We start from the raw sequence: 20,596 nt of genomic DNA, 5'->3' as shown, positions 1-20,596 counted from the left end.
TCTCTGTAGCCCATTCAGATTTTGATGATGACCAAAGGTCTTAGGTAATCATTATGCTATAATGTTACTGTTAAGAAATTGGATCAATTCCAGGTCATTTCACTAAACGCGTATCACTTGGTCAAGGTTTCTCAACACTCTGACTTTGACTAAATAGCACAGCACTCATTTCAGAATCATCTGTCTTAAAGAAACATAGGCCTATCCAAATTGCACTAATACTAAAAAAATAAAATGAGTTTCAGCTGTATCTAAAATAACTTTGAACATCTGTCTTACAAGTGAAATACTGAATGATCTGTTGTTTCTAAAGGTACAAATGTTTACATTACATGGGCAAAACAAAATGCTTGATTGACTGTTTTTAGCTTGTGTTTGAATTGTTGCCATAGTCTCAGAGTATAACTGTAAAGCATTCTCTTTAGGGTCTCTTCTCTACCTCAATCATATCATCACTTCTATCACTTCTACTCCTTCCCTCCCTTTCTTTCTTCTGCAGTTACTGATTGAGTACCTATGTGTGGACTCAGTATTGAGTAGAGAATAAATTAGACATGGTCTTCCTGGAACATACACTTTGTAGGGAGTAATTGGGCATTTTTTAAAAGTTTAATTATGTAATTACAAATTGTGGTAAATGTCCTCAAAAACATTCTTACTTAGAATAAAGTACTATTTATTTATTCAACAAACATTTTTGAGGGCCTACTATATGTCAGGCATTTTGCGAGGCTCATAATATACAGGGATGGGTGAAACAGACATGATCTTTATCCTCACAGGGCTTATGGTTTAGTTGAGAAAAACAATGAACAGGAAAACCAATAAATAACAATTTCAAACTGAGAACATACATGGCTGTAGTGAACATGTTGATCTGAAAGGGAGAGAGGACTAGGAATGTCTGTCTGCATAGTAAGATTTAAGTTGAGTAGGAGCCAACCACTTAATGAGTTAAGGAGAGCATTCCAGACAGCAGGAAAGAGCTGCCTACTCAAAAAAATGACAGGAGGGCAGAATAGGTCCACTTAATGAGATGGGAAGATTGCAGAGAGGATCGGCCTTTGAGAAATAAATTACAACTTTGTTTTCAAAAAATCAAGTATAAATTGTCTGTGAAACATTTAAGTGAAGATGTTAGTGGGGAGTTGCTTATACCAGTCTGAAGTCAGAAGAAAGGGCTGGGCCAGAGAAGTAAATTTAAGAGTCCTCAGCAAATACATGGTTTTTAAAGCTATCAAAGTGGTGAGTTCACCTGGGATGCAAGTATAAGTAGGGAAAAGAAGAGGACCCAAGACAACACTAGGAGCATTTAGATGTCTATAAAGAAAGAAGAAACTACACTAGAAAGGAGTGGTCAGAAGAATGGAAGGAAAATTCATCAAATGTAGTGTTTTGGGAACCAAGAAAACAATGAATGATTTTAAAGCCTATGCTTTTCAATAGTTAAGTAATTGTCCTGATAGTAATTTTTGTTCTTAATTTTCTCGGTAAATTAGAAAAGGCTCCATAGTCATTAATACTGCATTGTTGTTAGAACGATTTTCTCCAAAAGTGGAAGCTGTCTAAACTAATCTCTATTTTTAACCCAGTTGGCAGATTAGCCACTCATTGATTCTCTCTGTAGAGATGCCCATAGGTGATGTCTGCTGCTAAGAGGCCTCTCCTAGTGATACCATGAACTTAAGCTGCTGTCAGTTAAAATGTATATTATATTTGTTTTCAAAAATATTAATGCCAGTTATGCTTGTTATTGTAAATTAGTTACATAATTTCTAAGTTGATGAAATATGAATGTGGAAAGAAAAAGTTATTTTTATAAAAACTAAGTCAAAATGCATTAGAGAGATCTGATAATGGTGAGTTAATAATGCTATTGCTTAGATATGAGGGAGTCATCTGTGAAAGATTGGGGGAAAATTATAAAAGTCGAAGGATTCTGCTTTTGGATTATTTCATAACTATTCTTAATTCTCAATCCACTTTAAAGAAACCCAAACTAGAAATGATAGCAGATGTATTTTAAGTGTGGTTTCTGAATAATACAAGAACCCTAGAATAAGAAGAATAATACAGAACCCTAATCAGAGGTCTAACCAACAAAGAAAAGATTTTGGCCTAATAAATATTGGCAAATGAATATACAGTTCTTTTTTATTTAAAATGAAATATATAAATATATAAAATAAAAATGTATCCATGAGTATATCATACTTTGATGGTTAATCTTCTACTTTATCCAATGCAAAGACAAATTTTAACTCAGTCTATGTTATTTATCAAACTGTATTCACAAATTATCATTGAATAAATGGAATCTTACAATATTAGTTTATTTCTTTTCTTTTGTGATTATATTTAAATACCTCAAACAAGGAAAATGGGTCTTTGGATATTTTAAATTTTCTAAGCATATGCATATTGTGTTTCTATACCTAGCATTTTTATTTCTTTAATTATACTGAAAACTTCTAAAAATATATTTGATTACTCATCAAATAAAATCAACATCATAGTCTCACTTTTATTGTTAACACATAGTCACAGTTAAGGTTACTAAATCATACTTCTCAAGTAGAAAATATAAATTAAAGGGGTTCCTCTTCTAATTCTCTGAAATTCTCTTTACAATTAATTTCAGACCTTACCCAAGATGCTTAGAAGACATGCTGTCTTTTAAATATCAGCTCTTGTTGTTCTATAAATTTATCTACAAGCGTTTGATTTGTATGAATAATTAAGAATATTTTAAATTAAAATTAAAATTCCATATTTAATTGTCAATGAGAAATGTGGGATGGCAAGTGATCCTACATCAACCAGTACAAAATGGGTAGGGAATAAAGTAGAGAATAATAGAAGAATGGAGGGAAAATAGAAATGAAGGTTAAGATTCCCAGGGTTTGTAAATTAGATTCTTAAAGTAGATTTGATTTATTGAATTTTAAATACAGGATTTTGCATGTTCACACAAATGTCTGACAAGCAAATAAAATGTTCATGGTCTCTACCTATAAATAGTTACATGCCATTCTGTTACCTGTGTGTTGCTTAGGAGGCACCTTGCTGCCAGAGACATGTACAATGCTTCAAGACGTAATTATTATATCTATTACTCTTATCAGAAGTTAAGTCTCAGGTGATCAGACAGAAACTACAGTAAGACAAACTTTGGCTCAATTATGAGCAAGAATCTTGGACAATTAGACCTATACAAAAATGTGAAATTCTGAGTTCCTCTCATTATAAACAAAACCTGGAGAAATCATAAAAGACTTATAGATATATTCAGTGAAAATGGAACTCCTGAAATCCTTTCTATATGGCTGCAGCAGAGCATTGAGCATTTGATAAGCAAAGGTCAAGGTAGTACATTGAGGACTGAAATCCAGCCCTTCTTTTGTTCACCCAACTGCATGTGCTCTGGTACAGGACTGCATTTCCTAGAGGAAAGCATGCCTTTTTATAATTTGCACAGAAAAAACATTAGCCCTACGCCAGGCACGGTGGCTCACGCCTGTAATCCTAGCACTCTGGGAGGCTGAGGCAGGTGGATTGCTCAAGGTCAGGAGTTCGAGACCAGCCTGAGCAAGAGCGAGACCCCGTCTCTACTAAAAATAGAAAGAAATTATCTGGCCAACTAAAAATATTTATAGAAAAAATTAGCTGGGCATGGTGGCACATGCCTGTAGTCCCAGCTACTCGGGAGGCTGAGGCAGGAGGATCGTTTGAGCCCAGGAGTTTGAGGTTGCTGTGAGCTAGGCTGATGCCACGGCACTCTAGCCCGGGCAACAGAGTGAGACACTGTCTCCAAAAAAAAAAAAAAAACATTAGCCCTACAAGCTCCATGCCCTCGGCATTGCATGAGCTCAGAGGAGGCACTATTTTCTAGTCCTTGCACACACAGGGAGTGCTATTTTCAACCCATAATGGACACTTTTTTTTTCCTAGTTTTTACAACATCAACATAGGCTAGCAGTGGCCCCATTTTTATACGTTAGTCTTCTATTTCCTTCCTTCTGACACTAAGAGTCTGACTAAGCAAATGAAAAGAAATGAATTAAAAATTCAATTAAGAAAATAGTTTTTTGGAACCTAGTATGTCTCAAGAAAATTCAGTACCCTCAAGGAGCTAGCAATTTATGGGAATAGGGTCATAAAATAATAGTGCAAATTAACATAATGCAAAGTTTAAGATATTAAGTATTTTGTGAGTGGTGCAGGAGTACTAATAGCTCAGAGAAATAATGAGAGAAATTATTTTAAAATCAGGAAAGCATTTATAGAGAATGAAACATTTCAGATTTGGCTCTGAGAAATCTTGAATGGCATTGGTGAAACTAAAAGAGATTGGGATGAATGAGAGATAAAGGAAGACTGTAATAATTTAAAAGCACAGAAAGAGATCTGAGTTGCAAGATTGAAACAGTTGTCTCATTATTTATGTTGTTACAAGCAGCCACAATCTTGAGAAAATATCTCAACATGAATTATTAACCGTATGCCCATTTGCACTGACACCTTAGGATCCCCAAGGTTTTAGGCATACTCATTTCGACAAACCTGGTAACCTTAATATCTTAATTAACCTTCATCTATTCTCTTGTTGTCTTTTTGTTTTTGTTTTTGTCATCTAGGGCAGACTTAGTGTTTTGCCTTAGCCAATCTGTTACATTAGAAACTCTAAAGTCAGGCAATTGCTTTCTCAGGGGTGCCCTGCCTCTGGGATTGGCCACACACCCCAGTTCTGACCAATGAGATATGAAGGAAAGTCTGATTAGAAACCTCTGAGGAAACGTTTACTTAGTGGATAAGGACAGATGGAGCTGGGACCACCTCTCTTTCCTTTCTTCCTGCCTTTAATATGGATATGTTGCTTATAACTTTGGGGGCCTTCTCACAACCACAAAAATTCTGTGCTTCTGAGACTTCCACTTACAGTATGGCTGAATGAGCTCCTGACAGACTAACCATCCTACAGAAACCTATTATAAACCTTGGACAACATACAAAACACAACAACCTGAAGCCTCTGGAGACTGAATAAAAGCAAGCAGGTTCTGGAGATTAGTCACAACTTGGAAGAAGAACTCAACATTGGATAAGTTTCCAGTTTGTTACACTTAGGTTGATGGCAGGACCCAGGGCTGGGACTAGGGTGAGGCAAGCAAGGCACCCTGAGTGCCTCCCTCTTAAGGAGGCACTCAGTCCCAGGTACTGACTCTGTACTTAAGGGTGAGTGCCTCCTTAAATTTTGCACCCTCACACTTTGCTTGCCCCACCCTACTCCAAACCCTAGCAGGACCCATGGGGTAGTAAAACTCTGATAACCTGCAGTCTTTCTGGCCTGTAGAACTAGAAAATGAAGTTTGAGTTCTCCCTCACTGCTGGAAAGTGAGGGGGGAAATCCTAGAAAGGAGAGAGCCAGAGCCAGAGACCCCCAAATTCTATGTATAAACTCTGTTCATGTCTCTGGCTGACCCCAAACTGTGCAAGTACAGGACATATTGCAAACAACCAAACCAAAGGAGGAAGAAAAAAATTGAACTGAGATTTAAGCTGCTGCCTAAGAAATAGAGCTTATAGCTTGAGTCCCACCAACTAAATTTCCTGCTATAACAAAAATGTTAACACTCTTCAGAGTAATGTAGCAGAATCTAGAGTTTCTACAATATAACATTCATAATTTCTAGATTATAATTCCAAACTATTCAGCGTGAGAAGAAACAAGAAAATGTAATTCATTCTCAAAAGAAAAAAGTCAACAGAGGCCAACTCCAAAAAGGCCCAGATGTTGGAATAAGAACTTTAAAATGTTTGTTATAACTATGTACAGTAAGGTAAAGAAAAACATGCTCATAATTAATGGAATGACAGGATATCTAAGCAGGGAAATGGAAATAATTTTTAAAAACTAAATGGAGATTCTAAAAGTAAAAGCTATAATACATTCTTTTTAAAAAATGAGAACAATGGGTACCTCTGGGAGGATGGGAGTAGGAATCAATAAGAAAAGGATCTTTCTGGGGTGATGGTAATGTTCTGTATCTTGATAGGGGTTTGGGTTACACAGGTATAGGCATTTGTGAAAATTCAGTGAGTGTACACTTAAGATTTGTGAATTTCATCATATGCAAATTTTACATCAAAAGAAAAAAATTCTGAATAGACTCCCCAGCTAAAGAAATCTCTAAATCAGAGACCTGCTGACAGCTGAATGAGGAGATTCTGGGACATGACTATTGTCTTTGAAATCATTCAAAAGTGGTTATTGAGTGACTATATTCCATAGTGACAAGCATTCTAGATAGAAGGAACAGTATCTGGAAAAGCATAGATGAAGTCTATAGTATGTTCCAAGAAATAGCTCAGTGGGTAGACCATAGTGAGATTGACAGAATGTGAAGATGAAAGGAAGATGTAGCCCTTTTGTAACTGGATTGCTGGTTCATGCTGTTGCTTTTTTAATGGGGTGAATTTTTCTTAATGGGATTGTTCATACTGCTGCTTCAAGAGATTCCCCTGCTTTTTCAAACTCAGATGTAATTTATATACAACAAAATGTAAATGTACAACTCAGTGAGTTTGACAAGTATATACAGCTGCATAACACTACCATGGTCATGTTCTAGAACATTTCCATCACTTCGCAGCCATCTCACATGCTCCTCTGTGATCAGTCCCTTCCTTTTCCACTTGTCCCAGACAGTCACTGATCTGCTTTGTCACTCTAGTTTTGCCTTTTATAAAATTTCATGTAAACAAGACTATTAAGTGTCCACCTTTTTCCACTTAGTATAGTGCTTTTGTGATTCATGCATGTTGTATGTCAGTGTTCTCAGTATTGCCAGGTGGTATTCCATTGTATTTTTATGCCTCTATCCAGTCACGAATGAATGGATGTTTGGGTTGTTTTCAGTTTGGAGCCATTATGAATACAACTGCTGTGAAAATTCAAGGATATGTTTTTCTGAGAATATATGTTTTGCATGGTCTTGAATGCCGTAGTATGGATTTTTAAATTTTTTTTAAGTGTCAGCAAACTATACAGTTAGAAGAGAAAAAGCAAAGATTGGGTTACTTTTATTTGAGTTCGTAACTCTTTAACACAAACAATATTGAGTTTATCGGACTTCATGAGAGCTATGATTTCAAAAATTTACCTCTTCTATGAAGTTGTCTTTATTGCTTTTCTTTAAATCTTTTTAAAAATACATTTGATAAAACTTCAAACAAATCTTTGTAAAGGCAAATGTCTGAAGAAAATTTTGCTTTTATGATTTTTTTCAAACTTTACCTGAAAGAAATGTGAACTCATTAGCTGATTTCCAGATAAACATTTTTTTAATTTAAAAGAAAAGGATGTTAATAGCAAAATGCTACATGATTATGAATTAGTTATATTTAGAGTTTCATTATTTATACTCAAGATGGGAAACATCAATGATCTTGACTTCATTTCATCTGGTCTGTGATAGCATGTCTAAAAGTGTGTGTCTACTGGTCCTCCAGTACCCTGGTGTCAAAATCCACAAATAACAGTTGTGAAAATATTTGTGAGAAAGTTCCCCTGATGAGTACAAAGACCTTATGACAACAGTAAAATTTCAAATATGTGCAAGACTCACTGAGCCATCAGTCTTCATGGTAGGCAAATTTCTGCAGTCAGTCAACGTCTCTTTCTTGAGTGCCCATGTGTGTGAGGCACTGTTCTGAACCTGAGTACCATTCAACCAGGCCTTGGATAGCAGACACTCAACAAATGTTATTAGCAAAAGTTTTGAATTAAGTTTCTTGCAGACCTAGAGAGTCTGGGCAAGTAAGGAGCCAGACAGAGGCACTGCTGAAAATGTTTGGGAAGTTATCATGGTGGACAATTGTGAGGGAGCTTTTAATCAACCATACCAGTGATAGGTTGGATGATATTCCAAATCAAATTGAGAGGTAGGATCTGGAGATTTCAGTCCACCACCTCCAAAGTCACTTCGCCTACCCTACTTTACTGTGCCTAACTTTAGCCTCCCATTAATCTCTTTTATGTATTCTCTCTCTTCCTTCTTTTTTTATATAGTCTATAACTATACACACAACTATAAGATTACATAGTCAATTTATTTAAGAGAAATAAGCATTCTTTTTAAATCTCTGCTCTCTTCTGGCCTCTCATTCCGTTGCTAGCTTCTTTCTTTCTTCCCCTTTCTATTTTATCACTTTCTCTCCCTCATTAACTGACCACAGAATGAAACAGAAAACTATTTTTTAATGTTCTGGATTAATTGGGGAAAATGTTTATAATCCCATGATTATTTTAAATTATAGATTACTTTGATATTTTATACCTCTTTCTTTAAGTAAACCTTAAAATTAGCTATGAAGTTCTTTTTACTTGTATAATATATGGCCTTTGATATATTTTTCCTTAGTGATGTTTCCCTTCCTTGGAACAAAATAAAAGTGTCTTACCTCTGATTTAGACATTATATGAAATAAATAATACGAGCATTGTGATAGGCAGAACATTAAGGAGGCATCCAAAATACCTCATTCCTGATGTACACATGCCTTCTACCAGTTATTTACTCAAATACTAACCTAGGTAGGGCCGTGAAGAGATTTTGCATATATAACTAGTTCACTTAAAATGGGAAGATTATCCCGGTGGGCTTGAACTACATGAGCCCTTTAAATCTGAGTCTAGAGATCAGAGATAGGGAAGTCAGACTGGAAGTATGAGAAGGAATCTATGCACCATTGCTCTCCTGAAAATGGAGGGAGTCACATGGCAAGGAATGCCATCTACCTCTAGGAGCTGAGAGCCAACAAGAATTTCAGAGCATCTCAGCCCTACAACTGCAAACAGAATTCTGCCAAAAAACAAAAGTGGAATTTGCTTCCAAATGGAAGCAAATTTTTCCCCAGAGCCTCCAGATGAAAATTCATCGCAGCTGACACCTTGATTTCAGTCTTGTGATACCCTAAGCGGAGAACTCAATCATGCCATGCCAGATTTTCACCCTATAGAACTTGGAGCTAATGCATGTTGTCTTAAGCTGCTACGTTTCTGGTAATATGTTATGCAAGAGTAGAAAACTAATAAAAGCACGAAAAGTAAGTATGTTTCCTTGAAAGCTTACTTTTTCCCTTTTTATAAATTAACAAATACTTGTATTTATTTATGGGATACAATGAGATGTTTTGATACATGTATACTTTGTGGGATGATAGAATTGGGCTAATTAACATAGCTATCACCTCACATACTTTTCTTTTTGTGGTGAGAACATTTAAAATCCACTCTTTAGCAATTTGGAAATACACAGCACATTATTATTATTAAGTGTCTTCATCATGCTGTGCGATAGATCAGCAGAACTTCATCCTTTTGTCTAACAGAAACTTCGTACCCTTGACCAGCATTCCGCCTTCCCCATCTATCTGCTCCCCTACCCACCCCTGGTAACCACCATTCCAATATTTACTTCTATGAGTTCAACTTTTTTAGATTTCAGATATAAATACTGCAGCTTCCCTATTTTAACGAGAACAGTAGTGGGCACTTTCAGTTTAAAAGTGAGACGACTGCAGACAGAATGGAGGGGAGAACATGTAGCTGAATTTGCCAGTTTGGAGATCAGGAGAGAGGTCCAGGCTGAGAATATAGAATTCCAACTCATCAGAGTATAAGTAATATTTAAACCAAGAGACTGGATGAGGTCACCTAACAAATGAGTGTAAGTAGAAAAAGAAGAGAAAGAAAAGAAAAAGTAAGGACAGACAGGGGTTAAAGTACCAAGGCTTGAAGCAGTCCAGCTTTTAGAGATTGGGGAGATGAGAAGAAACCAGCAAATGAGCCAGAGAAGAAACAGCCGATGATGAAGGAAAACTGAAAGAAAGCTCTATCTTTGCAGTCAATGAATAAAGTATTTCAAGGGGGAGGCGGTGATCAACTGTGTCGCATACAGTCATAGGAGAAGGAAGCTGAGGACTGAGAATTGACCTTTGGACATACAGTGGCAAGAGATGTTTTAGTAGCATGGGGTGAATGGCACCCTGACTAGAGTCCATTTAAAAGAGAATGGGAAGAGGGGAATTGAATGTAGATAAATCCATCAAAGGGTTTTGTTGTAAAGTGGAACAGAGAAAAGGAATAGTATCTGCAAGGAAATGTGAAATCAAGACAGAAGATTTTTTTCAGATAGAAGATATTAATATTATAGCTCAATTTTAGGCTGATGGCAATGATCTAGTATTGAGAGGGGATAATTGTTGGGCTGAAGTTTTGAGTAAGATGGGAGGATTGCCTGAGGTATGAACACAGAGAAAAGCAAAGTATGTGAAATGTTAGTGGATGTTATGATGGGAATCTGGAAATTCTCTTCTTGCTGCTTCTGTTTTCTCAGTGAGGTAAGAAGCAAAGTCATCTGCTAAGAGAATAGGGTGGATGTACTGAAAGTTTTTTTTAATGAATTACACATGATTTTATATAACATTTATATAAGAATAACCAGCAAAAACTGTCTCTTACCATAACAAATTTAATGCTTGACATATAGTAGATGTCCAAAAAAATGCTTTACTGTAAAACAAAATTGGGCTCAAATTTTCACTTAGATTTGTGAAATGAAAGTTTTTCTGTTCTTTTTCTTTTTTCCAGTTACTTCATCCAAAACAATTATATAGAACTTTAGAAGGTGGGGAGAAATTTATGTATGGGGTAGGGAGCCCTTTAGAAATAAGAAGGTTGGGGAAAGAAAAGCAGATATGTTGTCCATAATTGCTCTTTACATTGATTAAATTTATTAGATGACTAGTCATAAACAAAGATTGTCCTAGCAGAATAGAGTTTGAAAAGATCATTTAGTCCTCCTCTTCCGCTCTCCCCTTAGGCTGATTATGCAGAAAGAGATCTCACACCCTAGAGAGGAAAGCTTCAGCAAGTTTTGTGCTGAATTTTAGTGCACAGAATGAAGTCCATTGTATATTATTGATTTTAAGCAAAACAAATCAAAGTACCTTAGCCCAGATCATTCCCCCAGCATTGTATAAATGCCCAGAGACAACTGCTGGTGAAATCCTACATTCTCATTTTCAGTCTGGGTCATGGGATAACGGCAGTGTAAGAAAGAACATTTAAACCGGCTTCTCGAATGTCTGGCTATCAGAGTTCAAGGAAATGACCCCACAATTTGACTGGGAATAAAAGAACTCCAACTGTAAAAATACCAAGTTTTGTATCTGTTGAGAAGAAAAATGCGTAAAAGGAATGTTAGCTTTTCCTCTCCCCTTTAACTGAGTACTAGTGTAGTATTTATTTGCAAAAAATAATGACAAGTAGATAGAGGACTATCAACCACCAAATAACCTATAGAAATATTTTTACCATGGTATTCCTTTAATATATTATAGCTGGTAGCTTTCCAGATGAGTGACTTCTAACTAGAAATAACTCATATCTAATTATGTCAACATTTTAACTTTTGAATTTGAGACATACGAAACATGTAAAATCTTTTACCTTATATGTGTGTGTATGTGTGCATGTGTATGTATGTATCATCTGCTCTTTTTCTCCTCAAACAATGATGGTGTTTGTAACCAGGTGGTTAAAAAATCAAGTCACAGGTCCAAAATCATGTCTGTTAATACAGCATTTATACAAGTCTAATATTAAGGAGTGTTTAGATAACAATTCAGAAAAATCTATACAGTTTTTTAAATTATTTTCTTAGAAATTATTTTTTATATTTGAAATACTGTGTTGTTTGGTTATTTATAGGTCACAACCATCTCTCAGTATAATAGATTCTTTTTTCATAGGAAAATTAGATAGTGGTTCTTTTAAAATTGGCACTGTAGTTCAGACCTACAAATTAACTTGTAAAATCGTAAATCTAACATAAAATGTCTCTAAAATAGACTGCTTTGTGTTCAAGCCTAGAAATTATTTCAGTTCCTTTTAAAAGAGCATTGCTCTGGATAATGTACAAATTGAGATGTTGGGGACATTTTTTTCTTTTTTTTGTTCTTCAAAGTTAGGCAAAAGTATTATTTGATCGTTTTAATATTGGTTGTTGGCAATGCAAACAGGAGTTATGGAAATGGAAGCAACACAACAATGGTTATAGGCGTAGGCTCTCACATCAGGTTACTCGTATTCAAATCGTGACTGCACTATTTATTAGCAGTGTGACAATGGCAAGTTATTTAAACCTCTTTATCCCTGTTTCCTCTATAAAATGAGGTTAATAACAGTACCTATCTCAAATGGTTGTTTCGAGAGTACAATGAGTTAATAATATTCGTAAAATACCTAGAATGTCAGGCACATGGAAAGCTCTATGTAAACATTTGATAAATAGTTTATAGTTAGTGCCACAATTCTTTACATCTTTAAAAACTGATATCAGTTTCATGTAATCATCTATTAGACAAAACAGTGTTTCTATCCTTTGATTTTTGGAACTTCCTATTAGGACCACGGAGCTAAGAGATGGGTAACTACAGCGGTATGCTGGCACTGGACTGTATTGGCTTGAATATAGAGCCAATTGTCAAACATAGTTATTATTAAAAATCAAAAATGTTTTAACTGAAAATTAAATTATATTAAAAGAAAAGGTAATAAATACTAAAAACTAACCACTCCCTAATCATTCCAACATTTTACTATTATCTTTGTCCTTGAGGTTATTTACATCTATTATATCTGGGAATATTATATCACGGTGTATTGATACCAGATTAATAGCTTTAATCAGTCATAGTAGAGTATTTGCACTACATATATTAACAAATGTTACAAGTCAAGGCTTTCCCTGCACCCAAGAGCCAGTTGTTAAACATTTGCTAGCACACTGCTGAATAAGGGTCAGAGTGACCAACTAGTTTCTGTTATTCTTTTGCTTAATGTTATCATGAGTGAAACAGACTATATAATTTCCTGTATTGAGAGAAGTTTGTAAAAAATGTGCCTATACCTTAATGGAAGTTTCCCTTGTAGATAATTTAAAAGCTTTTCCTACGTTAAGCATCCAAATCACTCTATATCACTAGAACCATAAGCAATGAAGAAGGAACTGTAATTTTCATTACAATTAATAATAATGGTCTTCTTTTGTATATAATTGTGTAGTTATATATTATCAAATAAGAGTCTCTTGATAACTCCATAAGCTAGCAGGATAGCCATTATCATAACTACTATATGAATAAGAAAGTCAAGACTCCATAAGATTATTACTTTCCTATGGTTATTCAACTTGCCATTGAAGAACATTATATACAGATTGTAATTTTCTGACTGCAAATCAAGTGAAAATTCCACTTATGTGAATAATGTTATATTCTGTAGTGAAGCCTTATTAATGGTGAATTAGAGATATCTCTCTCTCCCTCCTTCCCTCCCTTGCTCTCCTCTTCTTCTGAGGATATTTATTGTATGCTAAAAGTTAAATGTATTTGAACTTTTGTAACAATTATACTAACAAGTATTTTTCAAATAAATCTGGCTCTGTTTGAGGTAAGATTGATGGTATTGTCTTTGTCGGTTTTATTCTCAGAATTCTCATTCCCCAGATTTCTGCCTATCCCAGCCCCTGCCATCATCCATGGGAATCCACCACTGTCACATTTCAGTTCTCTTTTGCCAGCGACATTTTTTCCCACTTTACTGTGGTCCTCCACTTCCACCACAAATCTTGACATCAAAAGAAAGTGGTTCAAACACCCCATTTTCTCACTCAAACCTCCCATCTTTCCAGCTCACTCCATGGTTTAGGATCTCTTATCACTTCACCTCTCCATTTTCTCTATTCTTCAGCCTCCGCTGTTATTTTTACTTGTCTTTTAAGTAAAGCTCATTTAGCTTAAGGTCTGTGGTCCATTATTCCAATCATTCTGACAAATTCCCTCAACTCCCTTGGCCCTCTCTCCTTCTATCACACCATTTAACAAGATTCCAGACCTCAACAAACTCAGTCACCCTCCTCCTGTGTAATATACACAAGCAGATGAGCATTACTATAGTTATACAACCTAAGTAGCTAGATTTCACTAGATCTTTTAATGTATAAATTAAAATTATTTAAAGGCCAATATTTTGTCCATCTCTGGATCTGGTTGTGTTAGTGGTTTTATCTTTTTTTTTTTTCCTATAGCTTTTCTATGTGTTCCATAATTTCATTGAATGCCATTCATTGAAGATAGGAAATTGTAGAGGCTGGGATAAATAATATTTAAATCCAGAAAAGCATGTCTTTTCTCTCTCGAGCTGTTGTGTGGGAGGTTGATTCTGTCTCATTTGTAGTTGGGCTAGGTTTGTATTTTTTTTTTTTTTTTTTTTTTTTTTTTTGTCTCTATACCTTGAGTTCACCGCAGACTTCAAATTTCTCCAGTGGTGATCTGCCCTGCCACTCCCTTGTGCTTAAGTGAGGTCTGGAGTGCTGGAGGTTTTCTTAGTATTCCTATTCTATCCTCAGCTAACAGCAGGCTCTCCACACCTGCATCACAGTGGCTGCTTAATGTTGGTGCTCTTGCCCTCTCCCAGCTGTAGAAGGCTGTTGCTTCTCAGTGCAAGGTTAGTAGTGGTTTTGGAGGGTAGGGGAGAAGGTCCTGGTTTTCCTACTCCCGTCTCCATTTCAGACAGGCCCTGTGCACCTGAGTCTCAGAGGTGGGACTTTCTCAGCCTCTCTGCCACTTCCCAATGGCAAACAATCCTACCTCCTACTCAGTGATGATCAAGTGGGCTTCCTTCCCCTCTCCTTGTGGAAGTCAAACTCTGCTTTGTATTACTGCAGGATTCTGAATTTGAGCTTGCCCCCCCAATGACAGGTCACTTTTTACCTAATGCCACTGCAGGGTGAAGATGTCAGGTTTTCTACTCCTCTCCTCCCCCCACAAAAAAACAAACGAGTCTGTGCTCTGCCAAGGGAAAAAGAATTTGTGTGCCTCATCTTTCCCCAGAGGGGCTTGGCATCCTTTGGAATTCCATTCACCTGAGAAGCAGTTCAAGTGAGGAACTAAGTCTCTGAGGAACATACACACACAAAAAAGAATTTTTTTTTTATTTTAGATTATGTGGCTTTTCCTCCATATATGGTGGGACCAACAATCTGTTGCAGCTTTCTTCTACTTAAACAGATGCAGATCTCCTGCTTCACTTTTTAAGAAACTTCCAAACAGTTTTAACATGACCTGTAAAGCCTTGCATAGTCGTATTTACCTGCCTCTCCAGCTAAATCTTATATCACCCTCTCCCTCCCTTACCTGCTCCAGCAACAATGATCTTCTCTCAGCTTTTCAAATGTGCCAAGCTCTTCCCCATCCCAGAGCCTTTGCAGATGCCATTCACTCTACCTAGCGTGTTCTTCCCCATGTCTGTGCCTGGCTAAGTCCAGCTCCTCCAGAGATCCTTCCTTGACCCTACACACACACCACCCCATCCAAATTGGCATATAAATTACTTCCTCATTTAATCAGTCCCCATTGATGGTTATTTTTATTATTTCCAATCTTTTGTTTTTACAATTAACAATCTTGTACATGAAGCATATCTAGAGGATAAGTTCCTAGAAGAATTGCTGGATTCAACTGTGCATGGAGACACTTCAGCATAGTGGTAAAGAGTCTGGGCTCTGCCATCTGCCCGCTGTGTGACCTTGGACAAGCTATTTAAACCTCTGTGCCTCAGTTCTTTCATTTCCTAAATAAGGATAATAGCAGTACTTTTTATAGAGTCATTGTGGGGAATAGTGGACTGGTAGACCTATGGTGCTTAGAACAGTGTCTAGCACCTAACCACTCAATAAATGTCAACTCTTACTATTACTAGAATTTAAGGTTTTAGACATTAATAGATATTGACAAGTTTCTCCTTATAAATATGTTTTATACTTTTATACTTTCATTAGTATGAGAATGATTATCTCTTCACACCCTTAAACTACTTTTTAATCTTTGCTAAACTGATGGGTGAATAAGTCATGTCATAATAGTTTCATTTCTATTTCTCTTATTAAGAGTGAAGTTAAGCATATTTTCCCATGTTTAAGTGCATTTGTATTTCTTGTGTCCTAAATATTTCATATGTTTTTCCTATTTTGTTGTCATTGATATTTTTCTTAATGATTTTAAGGAGTTCTTTATGTATTAGGGAGTTTAGCCTTTGTGCTATGAATTATTGTTTCATTGTATTCCGTACTATTCCTTCATAGTACTTATTCCTAATTTTCATGATGTCTTTATTTATGATTGTTTTTTAAAGCTCTAGAAGATCAAGGTCCATGTGTTTTTGTTTATCATTGTATATTGGGCATCTAGTAAAATGCTGACCAGATAATAAATAATCAATAAATGTTAATTAATGAATACACAGGCCAAATATGACAAAGAGAATCTTTGGTATGCAAATAGACTGAAAAATTGGAAAGGAAACTATTTGTATGGAAACGTGACGAGTTTGGTTTTGGATATGTTGAGTTTTAGGTGACAGCCAGTGTTCTAAACTGAATATGTTTAAGACTGTTACTTTGGCAAGATACTCATGCAGATTTTGGAGTCATCACCGTAAAGTTGTTGATTGGAAACAGATGATCTCTGATGGAAAGACTTATGTGAGGGTTCATAGACAAACACTTCCAATCAGAAACAAATTACAGGTGGTTATAGTTGTCTTAACAGTTTTAAAAAATATATGAAAAGAAAAGGAAAATAGAAGCATTATATTCACAAGTATAAAGATATGGGAAATATAGATATGGAACAATAATTATTGAAATCTATTTAGATAAAGTTATAATTACATCCAAATCACTTATTATAAAGAAATGAAAGCCTTCACTAATGGAAAACTGAGTCTATCATAATCATATAACCTTGTGGAAATCAAGTGTTCTTTTTGTATAAAATAAGCTGTTTTTCAGTTTATAATTGCAGAGCAATTGTGTTTTCTATTACTGTCACTGAATGATAAAGTACTTTCAGTTTAGTCTCGAGGTCTGTCTTTTATAGATTATATTAACTGCATGAAAAATAAACAACTATTCAGTCTCCTAAAAAGAAACATTTTCTCAGAACACGGAAGATATCCTAATATAAACTATATATATATATATATATATAAATTCAGTACACAGGGATATCTTTATGGCTATAGTCCTTAAATAACCATTGTGATTTAAATACTTATGAATTAGTAACTTTATAAGTCTGTCGTGAAGTTATAATTCTTGTTTAATAATTGTAAGGAAATAATTAAGGCAGAAATTCTATTCTGATGGCACAGGGGATATGGTAATCCGATGTCAATCTCAATTTTCAAATGATCCTGTGGATTAAAAGATACTATCTTTAAAGTATACATTTTTCTTTCCTTTTCATTAAAAAATATCTATGAATTAAGAAATTAGAAGATAGATATAATTGTGCTGGTCAGACAGATAAGTCACTTAGCAGACAAAAAGTCATATTAGAATAACTTTCTCCTTAACTTTTAGCTATCTTTGCTTATTGATCAGAAATCCTGGTATTTCTGAACATTTTTGTCATGAAAGCAAGGTTCTTATGTGTAGTCATCAGATTCTTCCCTGCAGGTGATGGACTTGTCAGTGATGAATGAAGTGATCTGTAAAAAAGATACTGAAAATGTGAAGAGAGAAAATAAATCCACTTGAACTGGTGGTGCCGCAGCAGTTTATCATGGCCTGTCTGGCTGAGCATGTGTCGGCCGCGCACACTAGAGGAGATGGACGTAGAGAGTCACTTCAGGGGCTCCTGAGAATCCAGTCATTTGCTTATGCTGAGTTCTCAGAAGTGCTTCTTTTCTACTTAGAATAGGAACATTTATTCACAAAGAGAATAGAAGGAAAATCATTGTGGAATTTTGCCCAAGGTCTTATCTTATACAACTTTTGTTAAAAGACTGGAAATAAATATACAGCAAAGCTTTTTGTTTGTTTGTTTTGTTTTTCTTAATTACAAAATAAATCAACATTCTTCGAGCTGCTGCTCAAAGAATATTCTCTAATAAACAAATGTTGATAGAGTAAGGTTTTATTTCATTCAGAAAGTTATTCTTTCTGCACTTTTGCTCTGCCCCCTCGCCAAGACTTGGGGAAGTAAAAGTCAGTGATTTTTTGTTAAAGCTCAGTTACTTGCCAAAGAAGTAGGCTACCTGATCCATGGTAAGCCGGTGTCAAAGAACTGATCCAAAACGTCAATTAATATCCTTAGCAGTACTCAGGGATGGAGCAAAGGGGTAGAAACCATTGTGTTTTCTAGAGGGATACCAGCCCCAATCAGAACATAAGAATGTGGCTGCCTCAACATGGGGCTGATCTCTTGAAAGGATGAGGGCCAAAATGTACTCATTTACAGAAATATAGCCAAATATTGCTTGCTTACGTCAATCCACATCTCTTTATAGCTAACTACTCTCAATCCCATTACAGAAATGGAAGCTAAGTTTAGCAAATTGTTTGGCCGTTTATGTTTAGTGCACAAAATTCTTAATTAACAAAGTAAAATGCCACAATCCATTGTAAATCACTTTGCTAAACTTTCAAACTTAATAAGGAATTTTGTCTTGTCCAAAAGCTACTTTCAAACCCCTGCTGATCTGGCACTCATGTATGATTCCCTGTGGAGCTTAGTGAAAGAATGTAAAGGGAGCCAATTAAAGATACTTTGAGCCAGAATAGACAAGCAGAGGCCATCTTGTCCATCCTTCTGCCTCCAGGCAAAAACCATCCGCTGCAACACAAATTTTTGCTTGAATCCTGCTGACAAAAATGCTCACCACATGTAAATGACAAGTCATAATCCAGTTATTGCAACTAAAGCAGATTGTTAACTGCTCAAGACTTATTTATTGTGTTCTGAAGATGCTGAGTCTGAAAGCTTATCTGAACTGTTTTAATTCTCCCTTTCTGAAAAATTATTTTGTACAAGAAATGTACTTAAAATAATTGTAAAGATGGGGGAGGTTTGTGTCCAGGAAATAAATTTATCTGCATCATCTTATTAAATGTATTTTTGGTTTCCTTTCACTCTAGGTTTACCTTATGGGTGGGAGGAAGCTTACACAGCAGATGGAATCAAGTACTTCATCAAGTAAGTACAAGCGTCTCAACCAAGTAAGCAATTTTCTTCACATCTGGAGAGAACCTGGAAGTTGCAGAATAATCAGCAAAACCAAAAACCTTCTTGGAGGTTACAAAAATTAGTAACAAGAAATGAAGCCTCACCATTTTCAATTCATGTGATTTAAATGCTAATATCGGATATCATGTGGGGAAAAACCTGGTAATAATTTCCAGGGAAACATCAAAAAACGGGAACAGGAGCATCATTTGAACTTAAATGCTGACTGCCTGAAATCACTTTCTGGCTAATAGTATTAATATTTATGAAAAGTTAGTTTCTAATGAAAAATCCATTTTATATGTCTTAAAAATTCTTAACAATAATGCTAATAGTAATCAACATTTGTTAATGCTTTACAATCCACACAGTTCATTCATTCTGCAAATATTTTTTGAGCATTTGCTGTTGCCGGGCAATGTTCTATGCCCTGGAGATAAAGTGGTGAAAAATATAGACTAGTTCCTGATAACATGGAATTTACATAATAGTGAGGAAAAACAGACAATAAATAACTTAATAGATAAATAAGATAGTATATAAACAAACCTTATCTCAGTGGATTCTCAGAACAACCCCTGGAGGTATGTGTAGCTATCATTTTTCCTACTTTGTAGATGAAGAAAATAAGAGCCTTGAGTAGTTGCCAGAAAATCCACAGCTGCTAAATTACCAAGCCAGAACTAGAGTCAAGGTCCTCTGACCCCAAGACCTTTCTACTGCACTAGACTGTCACTAATAGAGACCTATCTTTGAAAGCCTGAACAGGAATACATTTTCTAGCTGTGGGACTGGTAAGTTTTACCCTGGACAAAGCAGTCTGATATACTTCTACTATGTTCTGGGTACTCCTTTCCTGTCAGAATTGGCATTATGAGTACACAAAGGGTAATCCCAACAGACTCCTAAGATCCTAGGAGACTCTGTTGTATATTATACTTGGTGTGTATTTGGGGAGGAAAAGGGAGACATGACATTGCTGTCCTTTCAGATGTGCAGATATTTTACAAAGCAATATCCAGATTCTTGATTCCCAAGCCCTGCGACTTTACACAGGTTCCTATATCTCTCGTAACCTCAGTTTTGTCATCATAAGATAAGGGGACTATTACCTACTTCATAAAGCTGTTAAATGTTAAGCACCTACAATACAAGTTTGAACACAGTAGATATGCAATAAATAGTCATCATTAATTTACAGTATGGAGAAACCATCATTACAGGAAAAAAACATGAAAAATCATATGAGCATTGGAAAGATTGAGAATTCAAAAGCTTCATATTTGAAAAGATTTAAGAAAAAAACTAGGCAAAGAAAAAACTAAGAAAAAACCTGGCAAAGTGTTTTCATGGTATATTTTTTCCTGGTTGTCTCTAGCAAAAAGTGATTAATAAAGCAAAGGTGTTGTTTAGAACATGTGAAGGAGAAAGGAACTTTTGGAGCAGAAGACCCAGGAAT

The 20,596-nt window shown here is 35.6% G+C and overlaps 1 protein-coding gene across 1 annotated transcript in view; it reads left to right on the top strand.

Annotated features, from left to right (window-relative positions):
- STXBP4 (syntaxin binding protein 4) overlaps positions 1-20,596 on the top strand; it is a 143,064-nt gene that overhangs the window by 106,907 nt on the left and 15,561 nt on the right. Inside the window, exon 17 of the mRNA XM_045525274.1 lies at positions 19,050-19,107. Coding sequence (XP_045381230.1) covers positions 19,050-19,107 — 58 coding nt within the window. The remainder of the gene's footprint in view (positions 1-19,049; positions 19,108-20,596) is intronic.

The sequence above is a fragment of the Lemur catta genome, chromosome 15 (genome assembly GCF_020740605.2).
Source record: "Lemur catta isolate mLemCat1 chromosome 15, mLemCat1.pri, whole genome shotgun sequence".
NCBI lineage: Eukaryota > Metazoa > Chordata > Mammalia > Primates > Lemuridae > Lemur > Lemur catta.
Note: the sequence above shows the minus strand (reverse complement) of the source record. Positions and strands in the feature narration are given on the sequence as shown.